This window comes from Gallinula chloropus (assembly GCF_964237585.1).
Source record: "Gallinula chloropus genome assembly, chromosome: 24".
In the NCBI taxonomy this organism is placed as follows: Eukaryota; Metazoa; Chordata; class Aves; order Gruiformes; family Rallidae; genus Gallinula; species Gallinula chloropus.
Genome location: NC_140109.1, coordinates 326,632 through 352,970, shown reverse-complemented (window position 1 = coordinate 352,970; position 26,339 = coordinate 326,632). Strand labels below are relative to the sequence as shown.

General features: G+C 48.8%; 1 protein-coding gene across 1 annotated transcript; it reads right to left on the bottom strand.

Annotated features, from left to right (window-relative positions):
- Nucleotides 1–1,632: 1,632 nt before the first annotated feature.
- On the bottom strand, nt 1,633–26,281 carry ALG9 (ALG9 alpha-1,2-mannosyltransferase; the record flags this gene model as incomplete). The annotated part of the gene is made up of 15 exons (XM_084275010.1): nt 1,633–1,879; nt 9,570–9,700; nt 13,915–14,044; nt 14,349–14,496; nt 15,243–15,372; nt 16,737–16,891; nt 18,496–18,618; nt 21,735–21,840; nt 21,968–22,055; nt 22,414–22,549; nt 23,383–23,471; nt 24,464–24,534; nt 25,313–25,447; nt 25,625–25,763; nt 26,181–26,281. The coding sequence occupies 15 exons, from the start codon at nt 26,279–26,281 to the stop codon at nt 1,756–1,758; spliced, it is 1,806 nt and encodes a 601-aa protein (XP_084131136.1). The 3' UTR covers nt 1,633–1,755.
- Between the last annotated feature and the right edge of the window lie 58 nt (nt 26,282–26,339).

Genomic DNA, 26,339 nt, shown 5'->3' with positions numbered 1-26,339 from the left:
AGCCCTCCCTTGCTCTGTTTCCTCTCTTCAAGCAGCAGAGTGGAGTACTTACCTTGATTGGAAACTCTGGGATGCACAGCTGTCCAGCTGCTCACTACCTGTAGCAACACAGGTATTTACTACCTGAAACCACCCATTTGCTGCATTCCTCTAGACAGCATTGATCCCTCCTACTTACTGTCAAGCTATCAGTCCCCCAGAACCCACCCCCTACCCAAAACAGGAATCAAACTGGAGAGGAAGGTGGAAGAGACACAGTCACTTCAAATGATTGTTTTCTGTATGGTGTCTTCATGTTAGACATGAGGTTATGGGCTGTGACAGCATGGACCAGTCACAAACAGGCCACAGAGAGGAGCAGTTGGTTCTTATCTCACTTGTTTATTTGATTTCAGGTCAGGGATCAGCAAGGGGAGAGGCAACAAGCAGGGCAAGAGTTTTGGTTTTGGTTTACTGGCACTGCAGAGCCCTGTTCAACACATGTAAACACTTATGAGGGACAGAGTGGGCTGGGGGCAGGAGGGGGATGCTATGGACACAGACACTGCAACACTCATCTGCAACGTGACTGGGAATTTCCAGGCCAGGTCACCCAGGTCCTGCCCCCTGCTGCAGTCTGCCTGGGCCAACACGGGTATCTCAGGGGCAGGTGGTGGTGTTGGGTCCTGACAGCTTCCACACACAACCCCCCTTCCCGATCCCCAGTCTTACCACAGGCACAGTGGGGCACAGAGCTTGGGCAGCCTTTTGCACAGTTCCCATGCCAGCCCATCCCCACAGAGCTCCAGGGATCTGAGTGCAAGCAGCTCCTTTCCTCTAGCTTGTGACACTGCTGCTGTAAGCCTGGAGCTCACAGCCCTGCTCTCCGGCACGCTGCCTGCATGGAACACACCCTGTCTGTCCTGGGAAACTGAACTGACTGAAGGGTGTTTCTGGAGGGTTTAAGCTGCTGTGGTCCAGAATTCACAGGATGTTACAGGTAATCTTTTAAAAAATATTGCAAGTAGCAAGCAAACCCTTGGGTTCACAGATAACAAAACCACTCTGCTCCCACTAAAACAGCTGATTGTCCCAAGTCTGAAGTTTGGGGGTTCTTTTCTCCCAGAATCACAGGTTTACCCTTGAAAGTGTCTCCTGGACAGAGCAAATTCAGGCTGTTTTTCTGTGCTGCAAGTGACTTAATTCCTTGAGGTGCAGTGCACTGCAGTTGATTGTCTCTCAGCTGTTTTCCTCTTTCCCCCTTCATTTTTTTCTTTAAAACAACTATTTCCTACACATGGTTACCTGGAAAACAGTTCCTGGGAGGTGAGCACCACTTAAGCAGATGAGGAGAGTGGAGAGGGGAGGGGGATGGAGAGAAAGAGAGAGGCTGAGCTGGATCCTCCCAGTGCCAGACTGCAACCTGGAGCACAACCTCCTACTGTCATTCCCTTTTCTTTTCCATTTTCCTCTTCTCTGGTGTAACAGATTAATAACACAAGGAGCAGCAGGGAGAGCATGTTCGTAGGTGGCTGCTGGATTTTCAGCTGGTTTCTTACCAGTATGTTCTGTGTAGGCAGACTGGAGACCTGACACTGAGAACTGAAAGCAGATGATGCTCCCTTTTCACAGCTGGAAGCCTGCAGAACGAAATCACTTCATGGGAAATCTTTATTAGTCAATCTTACAAGCTCAGTCTTTCAAAAAGGGAACTGAAGATGGCTCAGGCAGCTGTCCAAGAGTGTCAGCAGATGCTTCTGGTGCCCAGGTGTGTTGCTAGGCTCCCATTTTTTTCCTGGCTTGCTTCAACCTCCTGGATTTTAGAATAGTGTAGTTTGCATACCACGTGTACTGCTCTGAGAGGAGGGGGATGTAGAATGCACGCAGCAGCTGGGAGGACCTGAAATGAGAGGGGAGAAACAAATCACCCTTGAAGCACTCATTAGCCAGTGTGTTCACAACAGTTCAGGTGAGGCTTTGTTAAGATTTGGGCTGGTGAGTCAGTGACAGGAAGAATAAAAATGGGTCAAGCATATGAAAACCAGTCCAACCTTCCCCTTCTTGCTGGGACCAGAGCTGGTTTGTGCCAGCACCATCAGCTTAAGAGCAGCAGCCTGCCCAGTTCTTCAGCCTGCCTGCTATCCATTTCAGCAGGATTCAGTAGGAAGAAAGGCTGTGTAATGATTGAAATAAACTTAGATCTTGGCTATCACTGCCCAAAAAGCAGACAGTAAGTCCTATGGGCCTTTGGTACCACACAGACAGCAGGCCTTCTGCTCCTGAGGGCATGCTATGAAGATGAAAGACAGCAAGGCTGCATTTACCTCTGGGCATCTCCAGCTTTGATGGGCACTGGCATTGTGAAGTTTTGCTCTTGTACTGATCTTCTGGTGAGGGCACTGAATTAAAGAGGGATGGACTGCTCTAAAGGCTACAAGCAGCTTGCTGCAGGCTGCCAGCATTCACTCCCTGCCCTGCTAGTGCTGGGAGCTGGCAATGCCACAGCACTCTGCAACACGTGGACCAGTGGGCTACTCAAGCACAGAGGCTTTAATGGCTTTAGTTCTCTTACTGAGCAAGCTAATATTAAAGTCCTGGTTTGGAATGTGGACACACACAATGTCCTGCAGCTGCAGCACCAAACCTTGCTAGAAACTTCCAAAACTCTGAGCACCTTGTTGTAGCTGGGGCTGGGGCAGGGTCCTGCTTCCTCAGTGCTGAAGCTTGTATCTCCATCTCCTCAAGATCAACCTCTTGCTTACCTACCAACATTTGACAGACAGAAGTCTAACTCCATCTGCATGAAGCCTGGAAATGCAGCAGCAACACCCAGCTCTGATGTGCAGGATGCTCAGGGGTTAGGCATGGCACAGGGGCACAGCGGGGTCTCGCTGGTCACTCTGGGTCACACAGCTTTGCTGGTGACAAAGTTCTGAGCATCCACTCCTTCCAAGGAAAAAAAGATGAATTGGTTTTTGTTTGCTCACTGTAAGGCATGGCTGGCTATGCTTCAAAAATGCATCCAGAAACAATGGCAGGAACTGCCACTGTGTAACTGTGTGTCCCCAGAGGCTCCCAGGGTTCCTGGACAGCCTTCAGCTGAGAACAAGCAGCTCCTGATCTCCTGCAGCTTGGAGTCAAAGGCTGTCTAGGAAAAGACTGGTGATACCTGCTTGTGTTGGCACATCACCACTCAGCAGCAGGGTCCTGTTACAGAAGGTGCCATGAAATGTTCAAGGACAAAGCAGTATTCTTTCAGTACCAGAGAGGGGAAACTGAGGCAAAACGTAGTGTCTCCTCTCAGAGAGGCTCTGCAAGTCTGCATTCCTGAAACTTATGGAAGTCCCATTTCTACCTGTGAGGTTCTACATCCTTCCCACAGCCAGCAGCTGGTGAGCCTGCTCTTTGCCAAGCACCCAGCTTGCCACTTCAGGATGTAAAAATACTGATTGCTTTCCTTCAAAGAACAGAGAGCTCAATGATAATCCTCAGGCCCTTTACAAACTCTAAAGCACCCAGCAAAGTTCCTAAATAAAAGAATCACTGGAAATGGTAGCTCTTTGTGAGTTCCTGAGGTGCTGGAAGAGGGAACATGTTCAAAGCAGAATCTCTTAGTAGGAAGAACTAGACAGAAGAGGGTAATTTTGGTGTATTCTGAACAAGTAACGTTTCTTGCAGCTGTCATTTCCTTCAGCCTGGAAATTGCAGGTCTGCCCTCCCTCCAGTCACTAGAAGCTAAAGCATCTCTTTGAAAACAAAGTGCTTGCTTTTCCTCCTCCATCTCTTGTGGTTAATGAACATCGTGTCGTGGCTGAACTTATTCTGGCACCTCTTCCTCTGAGCCTGACAACCCCCCAGTGCTACCACAGCTACTCTCTGTGAATGGTGTCACTTCAGTTCTCTTTGCCAAGAGAAACAAGGAAAAGCATCTGTGTTGGAGCTGCTTGGGATGTTGTTTGAAACAAAGAAAATGCAGAAAAGGTCAGAGTACCAGCTGGCTTCTTGCAGAAGAGGGACAGAAAGTAGCATGACAGCCCAGAGCTCAGGGTGCCTGGGGTTTGGATCAGCCTGGGTTAAGATGAAGGGATCAGTTGAGGTAGTTTTGTGTGGTTTAGCCCAGGGACAGAGAGGAAGGCAGCACCTTCAGCTGGTGGCTGAGGTCCCCAGCAGCACTGCAACACTGCAAATGCTCTCAGTCACTCACAGAGCTGACTACACTCAGACAGCAGCACACAGTTCACATCCTCCCCTGGACCTGGATGCAGCTACGTACTGACAGCCTGCCCAGGACAGCACTGTTTGACCCAGTGGGCACCCAGTGAAGGTGGAGCAACACAGTAAGTGCCTGTGTTCCCCCTCAGTGCTGGTGTCCCTCACAGTTCTGCAGAAACACCAGCACCCTGTCAGCACTTCCTCTTTTAGAGCTTTTTGAGAGATACACTCCCCATGCCTGTTACATCTGGAAAGACAGCCCCAGCACAGCAGCTCACACATCCAGCATGTGCAGGATCCAGCTTTGCCCTCTAGAACAAGAGGATATTCCAGGAGCTGGCTGTAGCAAAACTCTCTTCCCAAATAACCAGCTCAGTGGACCCACTCTAAGTTTGAGGGCAGCCTGAAGCAACTCCTCTGAGCACTGAAAGCTCCCCACAGGCTCTTGACTTTGTGGGCAACTCAGCCCTTGTTAGCAGCAGCTGAGCTGTCAGTGCTGACTGTTCCACAGTTCAGATGAGCACTGAAACAGAAGGAGAAATTACTGCTGGTAAAAGAGAAGATCAAAAAAGAAGAGGAAGGAAAAAAAAGAGGGTGGAAAACGATGAGGAACAGAGAACAGAGAGATAGCTGCTCTCCCCACCAGTGCACGTCGTGCGTAACGCCAAGGCACTCATGGCAACAACATCTGGTGTATAAAGACCACAGCTGAGCTATGTTTCTGTACTCTTCCTCCCCAAAAATAGATGTCCTCCAAGAATAGAGGGCTGTATATCTCATTTAGCCAGAGGAGACACACAAAAGTGAAGCTCGTCCTGTTCTTCAAGGTGTTACTTGAACTGTCAAGCCCACAAAGGGTCCTTGGCTTCCACCACGTGTTGGCTGGTCAGGCTGCTGGTGGCACAATGACTCCACTAACAAGACCCAGGTGAAAAGGGACCAGTTTACACTGGTCCCAGTTCCACAGCCTGAGGACAAGTTAGAAAAAAAGATGTTCCAGTCCTCCCTCCCAGTCTGACAGGCTGACACAGAATGGAAGCACTTGGATACACGTAGTGATGGGCGATTCTTCCTCACTGCACCTTGTAACCTCGACATCTTACCCCAGAGCTCAGGCAGGAAACCATGAGAAGGAAGAAGAGAAGGAAGAAATAAAAAAGAGGCAGGAGGAAGTTGAATTTCTGACACGTGGGCAGAGCCTGGTACCTTCCTGCTATGGGCAGAAACAGGAGCTCATGATCAAAGCACTCTGAAACCCATTAACATCTGCACATCCTCCAGGTGTTACATTTTGTCCCGTTCACCTAAGAAGTAATTTAGCTACTTGTAAAACACAAGTACAGAAACCCTTTCATGTAACAGGGAGGAAAGCACCATTAGAGGGAAGGAGACACGGTCTCTTATCACACCAGGGCAATGATATGCTGAACAGGGTGAGCAAATCATTAATTCTGCACTAAGACTATTTTTTTTATGAGAAACCCAAGTGTTTGGAGCAAGCAGACAGCTCAGCCTAAAGGGCTGGAAAATATGTGCTCCTCAGTGGGGAGCTGTAATGTATTTCCCTTTTCTGTGCCAGATTGGGAGTGCTCAGCCAATATAGAATCAAATGGACCTGGACAAAGCAGCTTCATGAGGAGCATAATTAGCTGGTGGCTTGGAGTACTCTCTAATTCAATTAGCAGAACCATTTATCAGAGCCAGCTGAGATTTACATTTGCACTTTCTGACGTCAATGTGAGACTTGCAGAGGGTCCCAGAAGCCTCCAGTTTAGCAGGAGTGAATTACAGAGCTGAGCTGCTGGGGTCATTCATTTCCACAGAACGAGAGCTGGAGTTTGGGTTTGGGTGGGGAGGGGTCTGATGGGGTTTTTTCCCCCCAAATGCTCCCTGCTCTGCAGCCAGAGCTGCAGATCTGCGATCTACACTGGCAGCTTCCCTCACAGCTCAGTTCAAAGTGACATTTCCTCTGTTCCTCTTTCCCTTTTACAATAATAGCTGCATTTTCACAGCATTTTTTACACTTACTTCATAGGCAGCAGGGGACATTTCCAAAGCACTGTGTGGAAGGAGGTGCTGGATTTGAGAAATGGGCCATTCTGCTGAGCTGGGCTGGGGGCAGAGGGGGGGGAAAGGTACATGCTCAGAAATGTGAGCAGCCTGGATCTTTATAGGAATTCCCAATGCATCATCACTGACCCAACACACAGACCTGTGCTTCTGACCCTCAAAGAGCTCTCCCCACAGATCTACGAGCTCTGAGAGCCTTTGGGCTTAGCAACTCCCAGCACCTAACATGGTGTTACAGCTGTGGTGCTGCTGCTCAGCTCCCCAGAATGACCAATTTCTCAACTCTAAGAGAGACACACTGCCTAGATTAAAATGCAACTGGGATTTCCACACCTTCTCCACTGTCAGGGCAGCCAACAATATTCTGGACTACAGAAGTACTTGCTGCATCCCTGTCAGACAAGCAGGGCTGCTGGTTCTCTCTGATCCCCCAGCAGCTCTGATACCCCCCAGGCAAGGACATAACCCCCCTGGTGCTTCCCCAGCACTGTGCCCTCAAGCTGCCCCACCTGCCAACTGCTGCAGGTCTGATGAAGGGACAGAGCCCTGCACTCCAAACTGCAGGAGCTCTGCAGGTACCAACAGCAGGGATGGAAATGAGAGCTGCTGCTATGGCAACCTGGGCTCCTCCGTGGTGAAGGCACCACACCTCCCCTGCTCCAGCTGTGAGGTGCTTACAGGACAGAGAATCTCCATGGAGAACCTCCATGCTGCACAGGAACAGGAGCAGAGGAGGCTGACAGGCGACAGCCAGCAGCAGGGCTGGGGATCTGACTGCCTGACCTCCTCTTAGGACACGCTCTGCAAACCCTCTGCTCTTCCAGCCTCCCACAAAAGCAACAGCATCTCCTGTTACAGAGGACACAGCAGCTAGAGAGATGCTCCTCCCTCACCACCACTTCCAGAGGGTCTGTTCTAAGGTCTAGTCACAGAGTATGCTCCTCTTTTACCATCCCCAGCATGCTGCCTTCACATCTCATCGTTACCAGGGCCAGTGCAGCTTCAGGATCTGTGTCTCTGTGGTGAGATGCTGCCTCTGCTACAACAACCTGAGGCAGCAGCTTGTTAAAGGGCAGAGACTGGCAGGACAAGGGGGATGGAGTGAAGCTGGAGGAGGGAAGGGTGAGAGGAGAGATTGGGGGGAAGTTCTTCCCAGAGAGAGTGGTGAGGGGCTGGAAGGGGCTGCCCAGAGAGGGGGTGGGTGCCCCGTCCCTGGGGGTGTCCAAGGCCAGGTTGGCTGGGGCCCTGGGCAACCTTGTGTAGCTCCAGGCCTGGAGGTTGGTGTCCCTGCCTGTGGCAGGGGGTTGGAGCTCTGTGACCCTTGGGGTCCCTCCCAACCCAGACCAGGCTGGGATTCTATGGTTCTGTGATTACTTCCAGTGGTAACAGCCATATGCACCCTCCCTTCACAAGCCATACATGAAGAAACACGCACAGGAATCAACATCCCTGTCCTGAGTGGCTCGCTGGAGCTTGGCTGCAGGCTTGCAGATCTGCTGAGCCAACAAGGAACATCCAGCTTGGGAATCTAGCTGGAGATGAGATGATCTAAAGGCAACACACAGAATCATAAATCAAAATAATTGCATGGGTTTGCACTGCCAAGCTGGGGAGTAAGTTACCAGCCCCAGTCTGGCAGGCAGGACTTGGACAGCGTTTCCCCCTAGAAGCAGAAAGCTGCAGCACCACATCACTCTGTGTGTGCAGCCAAGCTCCTGAGAAGCCAGGCAGATACTTATGCTTGGCAGGAGCTTAGCTGTAAAGAGGGAAATTCCTTAATCCTATCAATTTCCCCTAACAAGGAGGAGGGGGAAAAAGAAAGGAAAAATGTCCTAGAGTGACTCATACAGAAAAGGTGTTAAAGCAGTGAAGAGACTGACAAGAGCTGAGCTCAGTCCTGAGCTGGGCTCCAGCTTAGCTCCTTGCACAGACTCCAGTCGGTGTGGCAGGCTGCAGTAGGGTCAGGACTGAGATGGTGTCAGCTGTACAAGTACCTTGTAAGAAAAATCCCCAGCCTGGGAGAAAGTGGAGGATTTTAAACACTTGTGTCCACCCTGTGGTACTGCCTACAGCTGCAGGCTCCACTCTCCCCACAGGAGGAGACACTGTGCTGCTGCTTTCAGACAGAGGCCTTTCTGCATTCAGCAGGGCAGAGCCTCTAAGGGGATAAGAAGTGGGTTCAGAAGAGAGAGCAGTGCTGTCTCTCTTGAGCTTTAATCACAAGGTCGTAGGCTATGGCTGGGGACTGAAAATGCAATGATCCAAAAGGGCCTGTGAGACAGACCGACTCCTCTGTGGAACATCAGGCACAGGGAAAATAAGCAAAAGTGGGGGAAAAAAAGCTGTGCAGAATCCAGGACATTCTGGAGAAGCCTGGGAGATGTACAGCCATACCAGAATGGCTTCACTTGGCCTTCATTAGGCAGGCTAGCATCTCTGTGGCAGACAGCTACCACCTCTGAAAGCACCTCTACCAAACTGCATCCCTGTGGTTAAGCCAAGATGTCCTAAAGGCTCACTGAGACCTCTGATTGGCCTCAGGGCACTTTAGATCAGGTCCAAACAGTCAAAGCTCAGCTGTTCAGCCAGACAAACCAGCTTTCAAAAGACATGAATGTGCCTGCAAAGCAGAAACACACATTCAGGGGTATATGCTCTGCACAGGGTGTTCTTTTCAAAACTTCTGTGTGGACGTTTCTATTGCCTCATTAATAAGACTCACTGGCCATCTCACTCTCCCTTCCTAAAGTCCTCCCTGAAGGCAGCAGCAACTCTCAGAAAACAGTTCATGCAAGGCCTTGCCAAGAAAACTTGCTTGTGTCAGCAAGCTGGGAACATCAGAGCCCCCCTGGGAGCTGCTCTAACATTATCACTCTCTCTCACTGTTCAACTGCTTTCAGCAGCCCCCCTCCCTGGAGGGCCCTGTTACTAGGAAGTAATAAGGTCTCACACAGAAAACAGGAGGGTACTGAACACTGTGTTAGTTTTTAACAGAGATTTTTCCAGTCAGCCTCTCTGTCCTGTTATGACAGCTACAGGACCAGAGCTCTAAGTAACTCAATAACCATCCCCTTACAGCCAAGGGTTTCCTTATTTACTGGAATGTAAGAAAAAACATTCCCATTCTGACAACCCTGACTGCAATGCCTGTTAGCCTGGAGGAGAGCAATGTCAGTATCTGCTTTTCACAGGAATTGCTGTTGGAACAGACAAGCATAGCCACTGTGTATAGCCACTTTGGCAAACAACAGAATTAGTTCACAGATTTGCCAATCTTTCTCCCTCCCTCTCAGATGTGTAGAACATACCTGGAAGCATCTAGGAATGGCTTGTAGGCGATGGTTACCCACTCTTCTTTGTTGTTGGAATACCTTGGCTCCCTTGGGCTTTCAGTTGCTGTATCCAGGTCCACCAGGTAGTGGCATCTGGAAATGTCAACCTGCAGAAAGACAGACATTATTGTGGTTTATCTCCTGTAGGCTTCTGGTTGTACCTGCTCATTTACACAAGCTGACTTATCAGTGAGAAGGGGCTTGGATTTCTAGCACCAGGTAAAGTGCTGGATGCACAGTAAAATAATGTTACTGTTCTCAAGTAAAACTCTGCTGGGGGAATATAGTTTACCACTACTGCTCTGGTGATAGGAGGAGAGTCCTAGGGTCCCCCTCTGAGAAAATACCACTGTCAGCTCTCTTCCTGAGGAACTGTTCAGTCTCAGAGGGGAAACTGAAGCTGCAGAACCAATTCTGTTGGTGCTTTTGCTGGTAGTTGTCTAACTAGCTGACAAGGACTTCTTATAACAATGGCTCCACCAGCTCCCTAGGAAAAAGGCTGCCCTATCTTTACTGTTTGAAAAGTTTCCTGACATCTACACTGAATCTTTATTTATCTCAGTTCATACATGTTCCTGTTTGTTTTACACCATGAACAAGGAAAGCACCACTTATTTCTGGTGACACCTTTGACGTGATAAGAGTTCTGTTCCCTGAAGATGGCTCTTGTCTTCTCTACACTGCCCTATTTATCCTCCTGTAACAAATACTGCACCTGCCAGCTTTCTGCAACAGAAATCCCCTCACTCACCTAATTTTTCATGCCTTCTTTGGAAGTGCTTTTACAATCAGTTGCACCCAATTGCTGCATGTTTGGCTTGGAACACGTACAGACCAATGTGGGTTACCCACAAGGGTCACACCAGCTCCTGGTCTTGTCATCTCATGGCAGGGCTTGAACAGAGCAACAGGGAACAGTAAGTAGTTCAGGTAGAATAAGCTTGTTGTCTGGCAGAAATCAGGGTGGGATTTGTGCACAGGAGCCCCTCACTGCCTCTCCTGCAGCAGCTGGCTGTGGCAGTGCACCTCTCAGCATGTGGGCTCGGTATCAGCACAGCCTGAGAGGCAGGGAGCTGCTCTGCCCTGACCAGAATGCTTGGTGACACTCTGCACTCGAGGAAGGGACATCACAGGGATGAATTATGAATGTGACCTCCCAGCTGAGTGAGCTGTGGGCAGTGTCCTCAGGAGACTCCTTATGCAACCTTCCCCTCCCTGCTCAGAGCGCACCGCTGGCTATGGACAGGCTGCACCACTCACTCTCACAAATGCCCCGTGTCTTGCTGACCAACAGCCCCCTCCTCCTGCCCTCTGCTCCCCCCTCCTCACAGCTGCCCCTACAGATGGGCACCTGAGCTGCTGAGGAACAAAACCTCTGCCAAGACAAATGTGAACTGGTCGCTACAAAGACAACTCGAGCTCCTACCAGGAGTAATTCCCTTTAGTAACACCCATCAGGTGTGAAAGAAGTTTCACAGAGGGTAGCCCACCAAGAGGCTACACTGTGACCCTCTGTACTGGCTGTGAGCGATCTAGAGGGGAGGACAGAGCACAAAGAGGCCCTGATAGCCTCCTGTGGAAGATCCGATCGTGATCTGTAACATTTTCAGAAGTGAAAGAGCCTCATGCCTGAGGCCATCTTTAAGTTGTACCCTGGTAGCTATGCCATTACAACACACCAGAAAAATTAGACCCTCACAGATGCAGTCAGCAGCACCAAGGCTGAGCTTTTTGCTGGCAGAAGCAAGTTCTGCTGCCTCTGTACTCAAGCATTGTGCTGACACTGGGTTTTGTCACCCAAGGGTGACACTTTCCCACATCTGGCACCAGCTGTTCTCTGGCAGAAGCTTGCAGGGGAACGTGGAACCCACTTCTTGCACTGTATGAGGAGAACATTCCAGGCCCTTAGTGAGGTTCTGGCTCATTAGTAAGTAAACTCCCAAACCACTAACCAAGCTTTTCTGAATGTGATGTAAAATCCTACAGAGAAAGACAAGCTCCTGCCTCAAGCACTAAGACTGATCTCACCTCTCCTCAACGCTTCCCTAGAAGGGCTGACACCTCCAGTGCACAGGAATTACCTGCCAGGTGAAAGACACATTTCCCTTCCACCACTCCAAGTAGAGCACAGTGCATTCTCACAAGTGACACTGAGGCTAAAGATCACATTTCTCTTGGTGAGAGTTAACACAGCACCTGTGCTTTGGTTGTGTGCAGACCCTGAATGTTTCCCTGGAGAAGTAGGTCTGAGTAAACAGAGCTACAAGGAATTCCTGAATTACATCCTATCCCCTTCTGTTCTCCTCTCTTCTTCCTTCTCCCACTCTTTTTTTACTTGATGCAACCACATTTGATCACATCCTGAGTAACAGGAGCGAGGAGGGTATGGTAGAGATGGAGCTAAGGGCACAGCCTGCTGCTGTCCTCCACCAGTGTCTGGAGGGATGCTGGCCTGACCACACAGAGCACAACAGGAGCTGGTGGGGTTCACCAGAGATAAAGTGCAACTGTTCTGAGCAAAACCAGAGAAGCCTCACTGATCACACCAAGCCTCAGGTGGTTCCTACAAAACAGAGCTAAAAGGAACTGGAAAAGAAGTGAAAGAAAAAGTGATTAAAAAGCACCTTCCTCTGAAGCCAGTGGGTTTTAACAGCTTGAGGACTTGGGTCTAATCTCCTGCTCCTGCTTAGGTACATCTTGGTAAGTGGTACTGCTCCTTATCTCTTTCTTAGCAGGTTCAGAGACAAATGCATCTCCCCAGTAGGACAGACACAAGTTAAGTGCTGCTCAACATGATTAAGGAAGGAAGAATTGCAAAACAAAACGATCAGATCACTCCCTTCCCCAGTGTCTCATAGCAACAGAAACACCAAGATTTACTCCTAATTTTCAAGCAGAGCAGTAACAGGTACTTACATCTGAGCCAGAGAGCTCAGTCCCATTTCTGCAGCCATTAATTGATTTTAAGATGTCCATGGCTAAGATAATCCTTTTGAACCATTTGCTTTCTCCCCTTTATATGGCTAACAGTCCCATGCTATTCAGGTTTCTTTGCTATCATGGTCCTTCTCAGTGCTTCCTAATTCTTCCTCTTTTTAAACATCTGGATATCTTGCACTAAACAAGCTCACCAGAAAAGATCTTGTTCTCTTGGTGTTATCAGCAGGTCCCAAGTTTGAAAAACAGATTTAAAATTCACATGTAGTTGCTCATTTCTAACAGCCCAGGCCCTTTTGCTTCCATGAGAAATACAAACATTGTCGAGTGACGCTGAGAAACAGCCATGGAACAGAAGTGTGCTTTGCCCCATCAGTCAGGCTGTGCACCAGCCAGCTGCCTGTGCTAAAAATACACCACGGCTCAAGATCTCATAAATTCAATGCAGTGCAGCAGACAGCTTCTCTCAGGTGGGAACATGCCTCCTTCCCTGTGGCAGGGGGTTGGAGCTCTGTGATCCCTGGGGTCCCTTCCAACCCAGACCAGCCTGGGATTCTATGACAGACCCACTCATGTAAACCAGAGACCTGGTCCATTACATGTGAGTGCTTCCTATACACTGATGGACATACCAAAGCTATCCTCCAAGGAGCTAAGAGAATGAAGGACTATGCATTTCTTGGCAGTTCCTCTCATTCAACCCTTAGAACAAGAAAGAAAGGATGACTAACTATTTAGTGTGCTGCAAAGAACACTCAGTGCACTGCTGAGATTGAACCTGCTAAGTATTCTTTTAAGAAACAGCTGAAATTAATTTTTAAATCTTTGTACATGTGCACTGCTTTTGCTGAGGTAACACAATGCAACGAGAAAAGAACATATTAGTAGTAACAGTATACATTATCTTAGCAGATTCCCACTGAAATCACTAATGCAATTGTTCCAGCAAAGTTCTGAATTTATGTTCTCTTTCTCAGCTGCAAGTATGATGAAAACATTCACGTTTATAAATAAAGGAGAGCACAAAGTTTAGACCCCTGCTCTGCTCTGTGACACACATCTTCTGTGAGGGATTTCAAACCACTCATTCAGTTCACTTCCCTCTGATCACAGTAATACATTACACTAAACCCAAACCAGCAATAACTAGGAAGTACTACTTTATTATTATTACTATTATGTCTTTAAATGAAAAGAGGCAGATGACAGAATGAACAGAAACCACTCAGATAAATGGCAAAGCTTTCAAGTGCTGCAGAGATCCCATTTTTTGTTCTGCAACTTGCACAGTCCCCAGGACACAAAATGGGTAGAGCCCAATCACAGGCATTAGATTACTACAAGTTGTACAGTAAGGAAAATAAAGCAGGAGTAGAACCCTTACGTATCGAGATGGCTCCTCCTTGTTCTGGTCGTTCATGTCACTGGGAATGATCCTTGTGGCCATTGGTCCCTTGGGAAATGGTTTTGGTAACTGGCCCCTGAACTCTGACAGGATGAACTGGAGCTGCCAACTGCAGAGAACAGTGTCAGGGAGCCCAGCAGGGAAATGCAGGACACAGTAACATCTTGTGTGGAGAAAAATCAAAGACATAACCAGGACATTTCATTCCTGAGGGTAGCCAGCCCTGCTAGAGAAGCAGTGACACTACAAATCCTCAGGAGCTTGTGGCCAATGTAATCCAATGACAACGAATTTCAGACTCCTTTGTTTTGGAAAAGCTGGTGTCAGCAGAGATACAAGGTCTTGAAGGTGACTCCCATAAATACTTCTCAGAATCGCCCCTCCTTATGGATCTTTTACATTAAACAACTTACTTATCTGGCAGGAGAAAGCTGCTTGGAAACCTGTGCCACTCCTTCCCCACACAGACATTAACTGGCCTCCCCTCTGGCACAGTGTGAATACTTGGGTCAGTAGCAATCCTGTGAAATTCTGGGTAGAGGTCCAGGGGGGCATGGTAGCCTACAGAAGGCAGAGAAGTTGTAAATAAGGTAAAAGAAATAGGTGATATTTACATGATTACTTTTGAAAGATTACAGAAAATTGTTCATACATAATTGTTCATATATAACCTCTTGAATAAATGAATTTGTCTATGCTAAGTGGTGGCTGGATCCCAAAGCTCCTCCTCCAATTAAGAGCCTGGGTACAGGTCTTGGATCAGTGTAGATCTGCTGGCTGAAGGCCAAGGGCAGCAGATTTTTGATACAGTGATAGAGCCAAACATACATACGTGTGTCCATACACACATGTATCAGTGTGCATGTACATACACACCTACACGTTGCCACTAATGGTAAGCAGCATTATCACAACCTGGCCTTGAACACCCCCAGGGATGGGGCACCCACCCCCTCTCTGGGCAGCCCCTTCCAGCCCCTCACCACTCTCTCTGCAAAGAACTTCCCCCCAGTCTCTCCTCTCCCCCCTCCCTCCTCCAGCTTCACTCCAGCCCCTTGTCCTGCCAGTCTCTGCCCTTTAACAAGCCCATTCCCCTCCTGTTCCTGGGGTCCCTTCAGGGACTGGAAGGCTGCAATGAGGTCCCCCAGCAGCCAACTTACTCCTTCCCCTGCAACAATGACAACCAATCCCCTGAGGTTCTTTACTTCTCCTGTGCTGCTGTAGCTAAAGCAGCACAACTTCAACAGACCCTAAGACTTGCCAAGACCAATGCCCAGGAAAGCACAGAGCAAGTCTAACACACCAACCTCTGAATAAGGCAACAGAGCGTGACAGTGACAGGATGCCAAAGAGACAGAGGGTCCCCAGAGCCAGCCAGTTGGAGGAGACTGTGTAGTGTTCCAGGCGGTACCGCTGGAAGATGAAGTGGTAACACTTCTGAGGGAGGATTTAAAGAAAAAAAGACAATATAAAATTACTCAAACTGTGATACATCTAGCAAAATTTCCACTTTTCATGCACAATCCACAGCTCTGAAGTGGATAAAAGAATGCACAGCACATCCTGCATCCACTGTTCAACACAACCCATTCCCAAAGTGCTAAAAGCCCTTCAGGTTTTTCTAGTTTAAAACCCTCTCTGGGGTTTTAAACCCTTTCTGGGAAGACCCAGGAGGAACTACATTCAGTCCTTGGCTTGGTTCCTCCCTCCTGTTCTGCCTTTCTGCAGCAGTGACTGTTCACTTCCTACCCTAATCTAGTTTCTGTCCCTCTTGCTGGCGTTCTTGTAGCAGCCAGCCCCACGTGGTTCAGAGGAGCAGACTCCAACAAGCTTGTAGGACTGGTGGGCAATCAGTTCTAAATTCTCAGCTGGGTACTGAACACTGGACAAAACATCATCAAGCAGTGTTTAAGCCACACAGGGTGGAAATATACCCTAGATGTGCCTAAAGCCATATTTGGCAAAGGGCCTAAGCCGTTGCCCTGTGCTGAATGCTCTGACAGCACACAGCCATTCTCAGGCAGAGCCCTGGAACTGCTGACATTGCAGAGCTTGGTCCAGTATGAATGCAAGGACTGAACCTCAGCAGTGACAGGAGAACAACAGTCAGAGTAGCAATTGAGTGCTAGGGCAAGAGTGACAGTGATTTGAGGGGTGCAGGCAATGCTGGGGGGGGGGCTCAGGACAGCAGCAGCCAGCAGCAGTACACAGAGGACAGAGAAGTAACAGTGCAATGAGGCTGAACAGCTGGAACAGGCTCTAACAGGGACCAGTGACTGCATTCCTAGGTGTCTTTAACAGAGAGATGAATCACAATCACTTTGAGCTCTGGGAAGGTTTGTAACAACCTGTATTAGTGCTTTATGAAGTACTTAAGTGATAATTACTAAATGTCTGATTTTTTGCTCTTCCAAATGCCCAGTGCAATTTCCCAATGCCAGAACAAGATCACTTTTCCTATTTCAAACAGTGATGGATTCCTACTAGGATACAACTAAGTGCATTTCTTACACACACACATTCCTGTCCCTTAAAGCTTGCTCAATAACAGACGAAGGAGGCACAATACCCAAGAGCAATTTGCTACTCCTCGTAACTGCTCTTGGATGTTGTGCTGTATTTGCTCTAGAACATCACTACTGCTCCTCACAAGAAATTCACACTTGGGATGGGAGAAAAACTCCAGGTCATCATGAAATAGTGGTAAAGAAATATTCTCAAGCAGTCTGAAGATGTCAGCTGGAATTTATGCCTCCTACAGGCACGAGCTTGTTGTAAAACCATTTTCCCCTAAAACTCACCTGAAGAGCAGACAGAGCCACAGCGCTGCAGAGACAGATGAGGGGATAGATGGGGAAGAGAAACCTCTCTTCTTTGTGGGGCTGGTTGAAGAAGATCATGATCCAAATGTACATGGGAGCCAGTGTCAGCCAGTAGGGACGGCCCAGGTTCTGAACTGAAAGAAACAAGCACTCAGTGAAGCAGTAATGTGAGCATGAGGGGCTTATCCTATCCCCCCTCTTGCACAGTCCTATCCCCCTCTTGCACAGTCCTATCCCCCCCCTTGCACAGTCCTATCTCACATTCAACAGCCCATTCTTCAGGCCCAAATTGTTGCTGTCAAGACACAAACACACAGCCATGAGCAGCCACGTTGCTGGAATGCAGGTAACACACCCAGACAGCTAGTAGAGAACTTTGGTCAGATCATTTTTGTAGATTCCTACAATATTAACAATTTCAGCTGATTTCAGAAGACCAAAAGCAGGGAAAAAACCCCAACTGTGTTACCAGATCCAAGCAAGACACAAAACCCATCAGGAACTGACATGTCTGAACAGGTAGTCAGAAGTACCAGATTTCCTGCTGAGCATTATGCCATCCCTACAAAGATCAGAAGAGATGTTCTCTGGACCCACCCTGCCACTTACAAATGGTTGTTTAGCACCTGAAGTTTCCACAGCCTTCATTGCTTAATTACCAAAATAACAGCGTGAGAGGTCTCTCAAGCACCTTCTGCTTAACAGAGGAAATAACTGATTCAAAAATAACAACAATTACCCTGAATTTCAGTCACACTGAGGAGGGTTCTACACTGCCTGGCAATTTTCAGTCCCTTTCCTGCCCCCGTGCTACTCCCAACAGCAGAGTTAAGCAATTAAGCCAACGGCATTTCGCAGAGAAAGCGCCTGGCAGAATTGGTCCTGCTGTTAAGTACAAGAACACCAAGTGAACAGCAGGAAGTCTTGCATTTACAGGATCTCCTACGGAGCTTTTACTAGTTTCTGACAGCACGTCAGTCACATTCAAGGAACAGATATAAGCAAATACCCATTAACACACATTTTCAGAGGACTATGATGTTGTTCGTTCTTGTTTTCAGTAAAAAATCAGAGCATGAAGCACTAACTGGACTGAGGAACCTGGAAGCTGCTGCTGACACTTAATGAATCTTCCTTAGGAAACGATACAGCAGAATTCACACTTCCTCAATACCTTTTTCCTCTCTGGAGTCACTTTCCAGGTATCATGTTTAGACTGGTATCATTTTATTTAAGAGAAAGCCCAATGTGAAGTAGGGAATATTCTGGTTCCCCCTTTATCTGAGTATATCCTTACCTATGGGGACTTCACAAAGCATGGGGTAGCAAGACTGTCCTGCCAGGCCTCAGTCCTGTGCATTGGAGTGTCTTTCACAAGACATGAATGAGTTCAGGTTTGACCCCAACATGGGCAGCAGCAACAGAGTCCAGAGGATGCCTATTTGTAGGCTCAGGCCCAACAGTCAAAAGGGAAATAATAAAAACCATGGTTCTGCTCTTCTGCAGACAGCACTTAAGAAGATGTATCTCATTGCATCCTCTTTCTGCACAGCAACTCCACTGTGGGGTCAATACTGAACTGAGTAATGAGCTTTAGGAACTCCCCTATTATTCCAAGGGCTTTCCCTGAACTTTCCATCCAATAAAGGAAAGCTGTTCTCTGTCAGGCAAGCTCTCCCTTCAGTAACAAGGCTGAGAGGCTGTCTCTGCTGGGCTTGCACAGCTGCCCTGCACTCACCATGGAACTTCTGCAGCAGCCGCTCCATGAGGCAGGTGAGCGGCAGCACAAGCAGCGCCAGCACAAACGCCACGTTGAAGTTCAGAAAGCCATTGATGAAATAGAAGGACCAGGGCTCTGTGCCTGCAGGACAACAACAGGGAACAACAAGTTTACATACGAGCACGTGCGGTATCCGGACAGAGCAGCAGCTTCATTCCCCCTCTGCCTGGCACAGACTGACAGAATCGGGTGTCACCTCTGCCCACTGCAAGCATCTTGGAACCAAAGAATGGAAAGAGTGTGGAGAGATGATCTTGCAGCTGGATAGAGGATGCAGCACCATGCAGTGAGCCTGAGCCATCTCAAAGCAGTCTCACAGCTCTGCCCCTCACCCAGAAAACCAAACTATCCCACCAAACTACCTCACAACCACCTCTGCCCAAACTTCACTGTCTTCCTGTTCAGACATTATTCTTCTATTTCTCATTTTTCTTAACACCTGATGTTCAGAAGAGATTGTTCTAATTCTGGAGTGATGATGTATGCTCAATCTTGTCAGAAATAAACAGTGTACTAAAAAGGAACAAGAGTTCACAGACATACTTCACCCCAACAAAGACTCTGCCACTGAAGTTCATCCAGATGCTAGCCTTGGTACTGCCTTCACATCAGTGATGTTTAAAATATCCCTACTGTTCTGACACTGTAGCATCAAACAGCAGCAAGCCAGCTCTGCCTCCCAACATGGCACTGGCTGCAAGCTTCTTGGGATGTAAATTGAAAGAAATCCCAGGCCAACTGTCACTTTTTTGGACTCTTAATTCAGGATGCTTAAAATTCTGAACAATAAGGAAAGGCAGTTCCTCTGCACACACTTGCCACTCTCTCAGTGTGATTAGCTCAATCAGTCAGTAGATGACAGGCGGGGGCTTTAATCACTGCACTGTTGTGACACATGTCACATGCCACAGCAATTTCCTGCAATCAGAGCCACTTAAATAGAGTCCATGTTGAAATTAATCAGACAACTGAAAAGCAGCAAGGAAAACCCGTAATCTCTGCAGCTCCTACAGATAAACATGATTAGAAGCTGCACCAGGAATGTCAGGAACATGTTGCTGGAGTTACTAGGGCCAAGTCCAAGCAACTGAGGTGAATTCAGGAAATGGGAAATCTTTGGTTATGGGCACTGAAAGCAAATAGCAACTACAGATTTGGATCTGGGGGACCAGGGGGCCTTAATGGAATGAATTATTAGAAATTTACCTTCTCTCTCCCTTCACCTGTCTGATAATTCTTGCAAGTCCCATATGAACACAACCCTCAAGCTGTGAAAGCCTGAATATGGGATACTGAAACATCATGTCAACTGATGGACATGAGTTTCTGGGTCAGAAACTGAACTCTGGACCTGACAGGCTCAGGGAGCAATTCCAGAAACAAAACTCACACAGAAGTTAATAGAACTTAATAATGCTGCAGCCTGACCACAACAATGGTGAGGACAGCTTGGGACAAAGTAGAAGAGTTGTAAAATAGGCTTATGCCAACGTGCCCAACCCTGTGTGTGTCCCAAACTAAAAGCCTGCATGCAGACAGGAACTGATGCTCAGCTGTTAAGCAGTAACTAAGCTGCAATAATTGGACTGTGAGTCACAGCCCTTGTTCTAAGCAAGTCTGATTCAGTGCTAGTATAATAAACAGTCTGCTTTCTCATTTCATTTATTTTCATTCTATTTAAGACCCAGGACTCAACAGAGCAAGGTGTCACATGAACAGCTCCAGCACATTCCACCCAAGCTGAACAAAGATTCCCCAAGTGCCATCACACTGCAAGTCCCAGCCAGGGCTCTGATCGCAGGGAGTGGGAGAAAACCTGTCACAAATTGGGCATTCCTGGAACATACGTACACAAAAACATCCCATGGCCTCACAATCAGGCTTAGGGATATATGCTTAGAAGCTCCTTTGCCATAGAAACCTTATCACCTCGGGAAATATTCATGGCACACAGTCCAGGAGGAGGGGATTGCTCATGACTGCAACCTAAAGCAGCTCCTGCTCCCATCATGTGAAAGTTGGGAAATCCCAGCCCCAAAGCCAGAAGGGATTGGCCAACCTTTTCATCTCCCCTGGTAGTGTTATTCCTCCCAAGTGTTTTGAAGCTCTCTAAACACACAGTCGTCCTGACCACACTGCAGCTCCAAGCAGGCTCTTTTACTGGCCTGAGGATGTTACACCACTGGCACTGTGAATAAACCACTTCAGAATAGGTTGATCCCTGGAGGCTTCTGGAAACAACCCATGCACCAGTATGGAAAAGATAAGGCACAAGCCCATTGCAAAAACCTATCAGAGACAGAGCCTGGAGTCTCCTGACAGAAAATTCACAGCAACAGACTTCAGAGCCCTCCTGCAGAGAGGAAGAGCCGTGACTAAGCAGCTGTGGCCTTGCTGTGCCACAGCACAGCTAACAAATCATCACCCAGCACCACCCAAAGCAGCCCTCCAAATGAACCAACAAATAGTCTGCAGGGCGCTTCCAGAGAAAGCCCTGTGGCTGAGGAGTCCCTCCTGGAATATCCACGCAGGGCCCCTGCACCATAAGCTCCCAACAGCCTCTCTGAAGCCCTGCTAGAAATACAGCACTTTTCTACTCTTCAGCTCAGTTTTCTGCACTGACAGCACAAACACCACAGCACGGGCATCAAAGCTCAGACCTGAGACTTGGGTCACACAGTGTCTGAAACGGCCAGTGTCAGGGATCCCTCACAGGCAGATTATTTGCCTGCAGGTCAGGTGCCTTTATGGTAACCTCAGGTTCTGGTGCCAGCAGAGACCTGATGTGAACAGCAGCAGCTTTGGATTCTGCACCCCTGCCAACTTGCCCAAGGTTCTGCACCCTGACTGCAGGGAACATCAGCCAGGAACTCGGCTGAGACTGACAAACACACGCTGCACTCGCTGCTACCAGCAGTTCCCCTGAGACACCTCAGGGCGACTCACAGACTGGACAGTGAACACGAGCAGCTCAGCTCGCAGCATGGAGATACCGACCCACGGCTCGGGGATTCTCAGCTCGAGAGAGACGTCGTGTGGCAGAGAGCAGGAACTGCAGACCTCTGGGGCTCGCAGGCTGCTTTTGCTTTAGGGTACCTCAGAAAAAGGACTGGCAAACAAGATCTGCTGGGTCAGGGTCGCAAGACAGTAGCAAGAAAGCCGCCCACTCCCTCCCTGCCCTCTTATCTTGAACTCACCGTAGAGATCAGGTCCGTGAGAGGTGAAGACGTTGTATAAAACAATGTTGAGAGGTGCAACTACCAGCTTCCCATAGTAATAGCTGTCCACAGCTACCAAGGGCACCTGGAAGAAAGCATCTATTAACGTGCCAGAAGTTTTTGGGTAAACTGCACAAATCTCCCAGTGATTCTCTATATGGAACTCATCCCTTCTATTGCAAGCCCTTCCCTGTGTTGTTACAGGCACTTACCAGAAAGAGAATCAATGACACCACACACCAGTTGAGGAAACTTTTCCACCTCTGCTTCAGTATCAACAAGTCAAAGGCAATAGGAAGCCTGAAAGAGAGACCAGGTATCAACTGGAGACATTGTCTTTCCCCTCTGTAGGTTTTCCTGACCCTCCAAAGCAAGCAGGGCAGCAGCTGGAAGAGAACCATCACTTCACTGGACTCTGCTGCTACTCCATATTCCAGTCAAACAACTCAGGTCTTAACTCTCTCTGTATTAGCATCAGGAAATCCTCCCAACCAAAGTCCTTCAAAAGCAAAGAATTCAGGCTATGAAAGCCTGTAGCAACGATCCTGGACCAGGTCAGCAGCTCATTTCCTGCCAGTTTCTTCCTCTAGTGCTCCAGCCCCTACGTTCTCCCAGTCAGGCAAAAAACCCCCAGCTGACAAACTGCAAAACTCCTTACCCAAGAGCTGCACTGAAGGGCCAGCCCAGAAGGGCTCCAGCAGCCACCCCCAGCACTGCCACAGAAGTCTTGTCCATATACCAGCCCGTCATGGCGATTACTGTGGTGTACATGCAGAAGCTGCTCGGGAGGAAAGCTGCAACACAGAGCAAGAAAGGGGGTTAAAAAAACCCAAAAAGGTTCTTTTTCTTGTTCTGCCAAGACTAGAAATACTTCCTTTAAGTACAGACACCTCTTTCCTCAGTGACACTCAACAGTGGTAAGCAGCTGACAGCATCCATGGCTGCTACTTCCAACACTTGCTGTGCCCTCTGCCAAGTGGCAGCAGAAAATGGGAGCTGACTGAGTTCAGCCTCTGAATCGGTTGAGCAGAGACTGGTGGGAAGTAAGTGAAGAATGAGGAGACCTATGACACTGCAAAGGCAAGTCCTTTCTCCACTCACCATGAACAAAAAAGAGTATAATAGGAAATCACAGAATTCCTAAGTCGTGGATTTTCCTTCTAAGGTTCTGTATGCACACAGTACAGAAACCCTTTGTTCCAAGTCCCTCTGTGCACTGTGCCCAAAGCCTACAGCAGATGTTTTGTAAATCTCACAGTGGTTGGCTAGGCAATGGGTACAACCAGCCAGATGGGACAGGACACAAGGCAGATGACAATGCCAAAACACAATCCTCCTTCCTTGGATTAAATATGTTCAAAGAAGGTAAGCCAAGACCCTGTTTAAAAGGCATGGCCCATTGCAGAGAGACTGGAGGCAGCAACAGACACAAAGACAGTGATGCATGGAACACAATTCAAATTGACACTTATTCTGTCATCACACCTGTCATGAGAAATACCTGCAACAGAATACAACAACCCATTGCTAGAGAGGTATTTCAGTGCTGTGGATTTTCTTTTCTCTAGATCTGTCTTTGGTTTCTGTGGACAAAGTCATTGTCAGTGTCACTGCTACATAAACTCACCTGCAGATGAGCAAAACATCCCAGTGCTGAGTACTAAGAAGGCCAACATCAGCCGGCTCACGTGTAGCCCAAACTTCTTGCACACAGCCCTAAGGGAGCAAAAGAGGATTAACAGACCATAAAAATATCCTCAGGGCATAAAAGGATGTGCCTAGTGCATGAAGAACCACAAACAGTCAATGGAACATCACGAGAGCTTTAAGGTGGGTGATTCTCATTACTCGGTTGCTACCTAAAGAGCAGTAGGACAGGCACTTCAGATCCACATTGTTGCACTAGTGCAAAATTCTAGAGGAGATTTGGCTTCCACCAGTGTCACCTGTGCTTGTGCAAACCTCAGGAAATCAGGGAGTCTGCACTGCTGTGGCAACTTCAACCTCCTCACAAAACCCCATCCTGCAAAAAGCCACAGCTCACGTTGTTAAAACCAGACTATTGCCAGCAGAAAAGTCATGGAAGGGAATAGTCAGGTAAAAATAAAAATCCAGTTTGACAGGATAATTGTATGTCCAGGCTACCACTTCTAACATATGTAAACACCACTGGCAGAGACATTACACACATCAACAATCCAAGCATTCCACTAAAATTCACTACGATAAACAAACGTAGCGCCAGTCTCTCCTCCAGCAGAGCTCACTTTACAACACTCCCACCCTGCTTGCTGGCAGCAGTGAAAAACAAGTGTTGTCAACAAAGTGGGAGAGTAGAGGTGTGGGTAGAAGATCTGAGAATACAGTTTTGACAGAATCACAGAATGACTGGGTTGGAAAACGCCTTTAAGAGCATCAAGTCCAACCACACCTGTCCTCTACTAAACAGTGTCCCTAAGTACCTCATCTACCCATCTTTTAAACACATCCAGGGATGGCGACTCAACCACTGTTTTGTCCTAACAGTGGAACTCTGACCAGTATTTCATTAAGTTAGCATGAGAATATGCATTTTCTAGATTCACTGTGAAGCAGCACAGTTCACCAGACACATCTACACATGAGCTTCAGCGTGTATTTCCCGTGGCAACAACTGTGTTACTCACACTGCCCCAAAATCTTCCCTGCAGACAGCTGCTAATACTCACTTGTAGAAGTAGAGTTCACAAACACAGCTCAGGAAGGCCAGGCAGCATCGGAGGAAATAGAAGATAAGAACCTAGGAGACATGCTCAGAGTCTGAACAAGGTTTGCAGGGATTTACTACTACCAGGTCAGTCCCAAGAAGAAAAGTTCCAAACGGGATGGAGCAAGTTTGGCACTGGTGAATGAGCCCAGATCCCACACCCAGGGATGCTGAAGATCCCAGCAGCTCAAGGCCTAGCCCTCTGACACTGAAGTTCTTCACAACACAGAAAGCAAACACAGTCCACTGAATTTACCAGAACTATCCCCCTTCCGCTTTCTGTTGTGCAAACACACACCAAGTACGGCCACGGATACCCAAGCAGAATGCACATGCTCTGCTTTATTTTCTACATTTCTCTGAGTTCAGTTTGCAATATCCCTTGCAAATACTGATTCTTTTAATATAGGTTATTGGGAAAAAAATCCCAGCATTCATTCATAGCTGGCATAGGAAACCATGTGGGCTCCTAAATAAATGAGAGCCCGTGGCTGCCAGATAACTGTCCCCAGACCTGCACACACTCAAAAGGCCAAGGAGCTACACACACACCCCCCACCCCATCCCCGTGGGACAGCTTCTCAAAACACAAACTGTTTTTCCCTTTGACTTCCCCATCACTCTTCCTTGGATCCCCCTGAGCCAACTCACAAACCCTTGCAAATCCAGACAGGGAGGTTAGTGTTGCAAACAAAATAGTGGTTTGTGAACACTAATTCCCTTCCCTCTGACAACAACCAAAGCAGCTGTTTAACAGGGACTCTGGCCATGTTTATTCATCACAACAGCAGCTTTAACACATCTGATTTACCTTGTTGGTGTGTAGAACTCTAGCGTGGAACAAGGCTGGTAAGGCGTGAAGCCACAAGTAGCCGTAGGATCGGATGGCGTAAGCCGGAGAGTATTCCCAGGTCTGAAATCCCTTTCCATAAATGAGGTAGTGTGTCTGCAACAGAGATTAACGAATTAAACCAATACAAACCGCACAGAGTGGACAGTCTGCATTCCCCACCTCTGAAATCTTGAGTAACAACATTCCTCTCTGACAAGGCCCGGGATCAACCTGCGTTCGCACAGCCAACAGCCGAATCCCCAGAGCCCCCAGGGAGAAACGGCCACTCACGGGTTCCCAGTAGTTGAAGGTCTCATCGCAATCCGAGATGTTGCTTAGGAGCGCGGCACAGAACCTGGCGGAGATGAGACACTTGAAAGCAGTTGATCCTTCAGGGGCCCACACCTGCCCGGCTTTGCTGCCTGACGACCTAGACCCAGCAAGAGACACAAACACACCGGAACGCTCAGCAACGCCACCGAGCCCAGCCAGGACACGAGGCAGGGACCCGGGGCGCGCCGTGCGCTCGGCTGAGTGTCCCGCCCGCTGCCTGCCCGGCGGGATGCCAGTCCCGCCCCTGGAAGCACCACCAGCTTCACCCACCGCTGCAGAACGGCCCCCCGAGCGCCCGGCCCCGCACCAGCGACCGCAGCTGCGGGAGGGGCCGCACCGAGCGGGGCCCCAGGCGCACGGCGCCCAGCAGGCGCGGGGCGGGCCCGGGGCTGCGGGTGCGTGAGAGGTACAAGCCCGGCAGCGATGGCAGCCCCGGGGCGGCAGACAGCCGCGCCCCCGCCGGCCGCCCGCTGCAGCCCGGGCCCGGCTCCCCGCCGCCCGCTCCGACACCTACTCCAGCCGGGTCTCCTCCGCGCCCGCCGTCTCCGACCGCGGCCGCGCCGAGTCCCCGCCACCTCCAGCTCGCGGGCGCTGCCGAGCCCCTTTGGCGGCCATGCCGAGTACGGGAAGCCGAGCGCCCGCTCCCTGCTGCCGGCGGACGGAACGAGAGCGC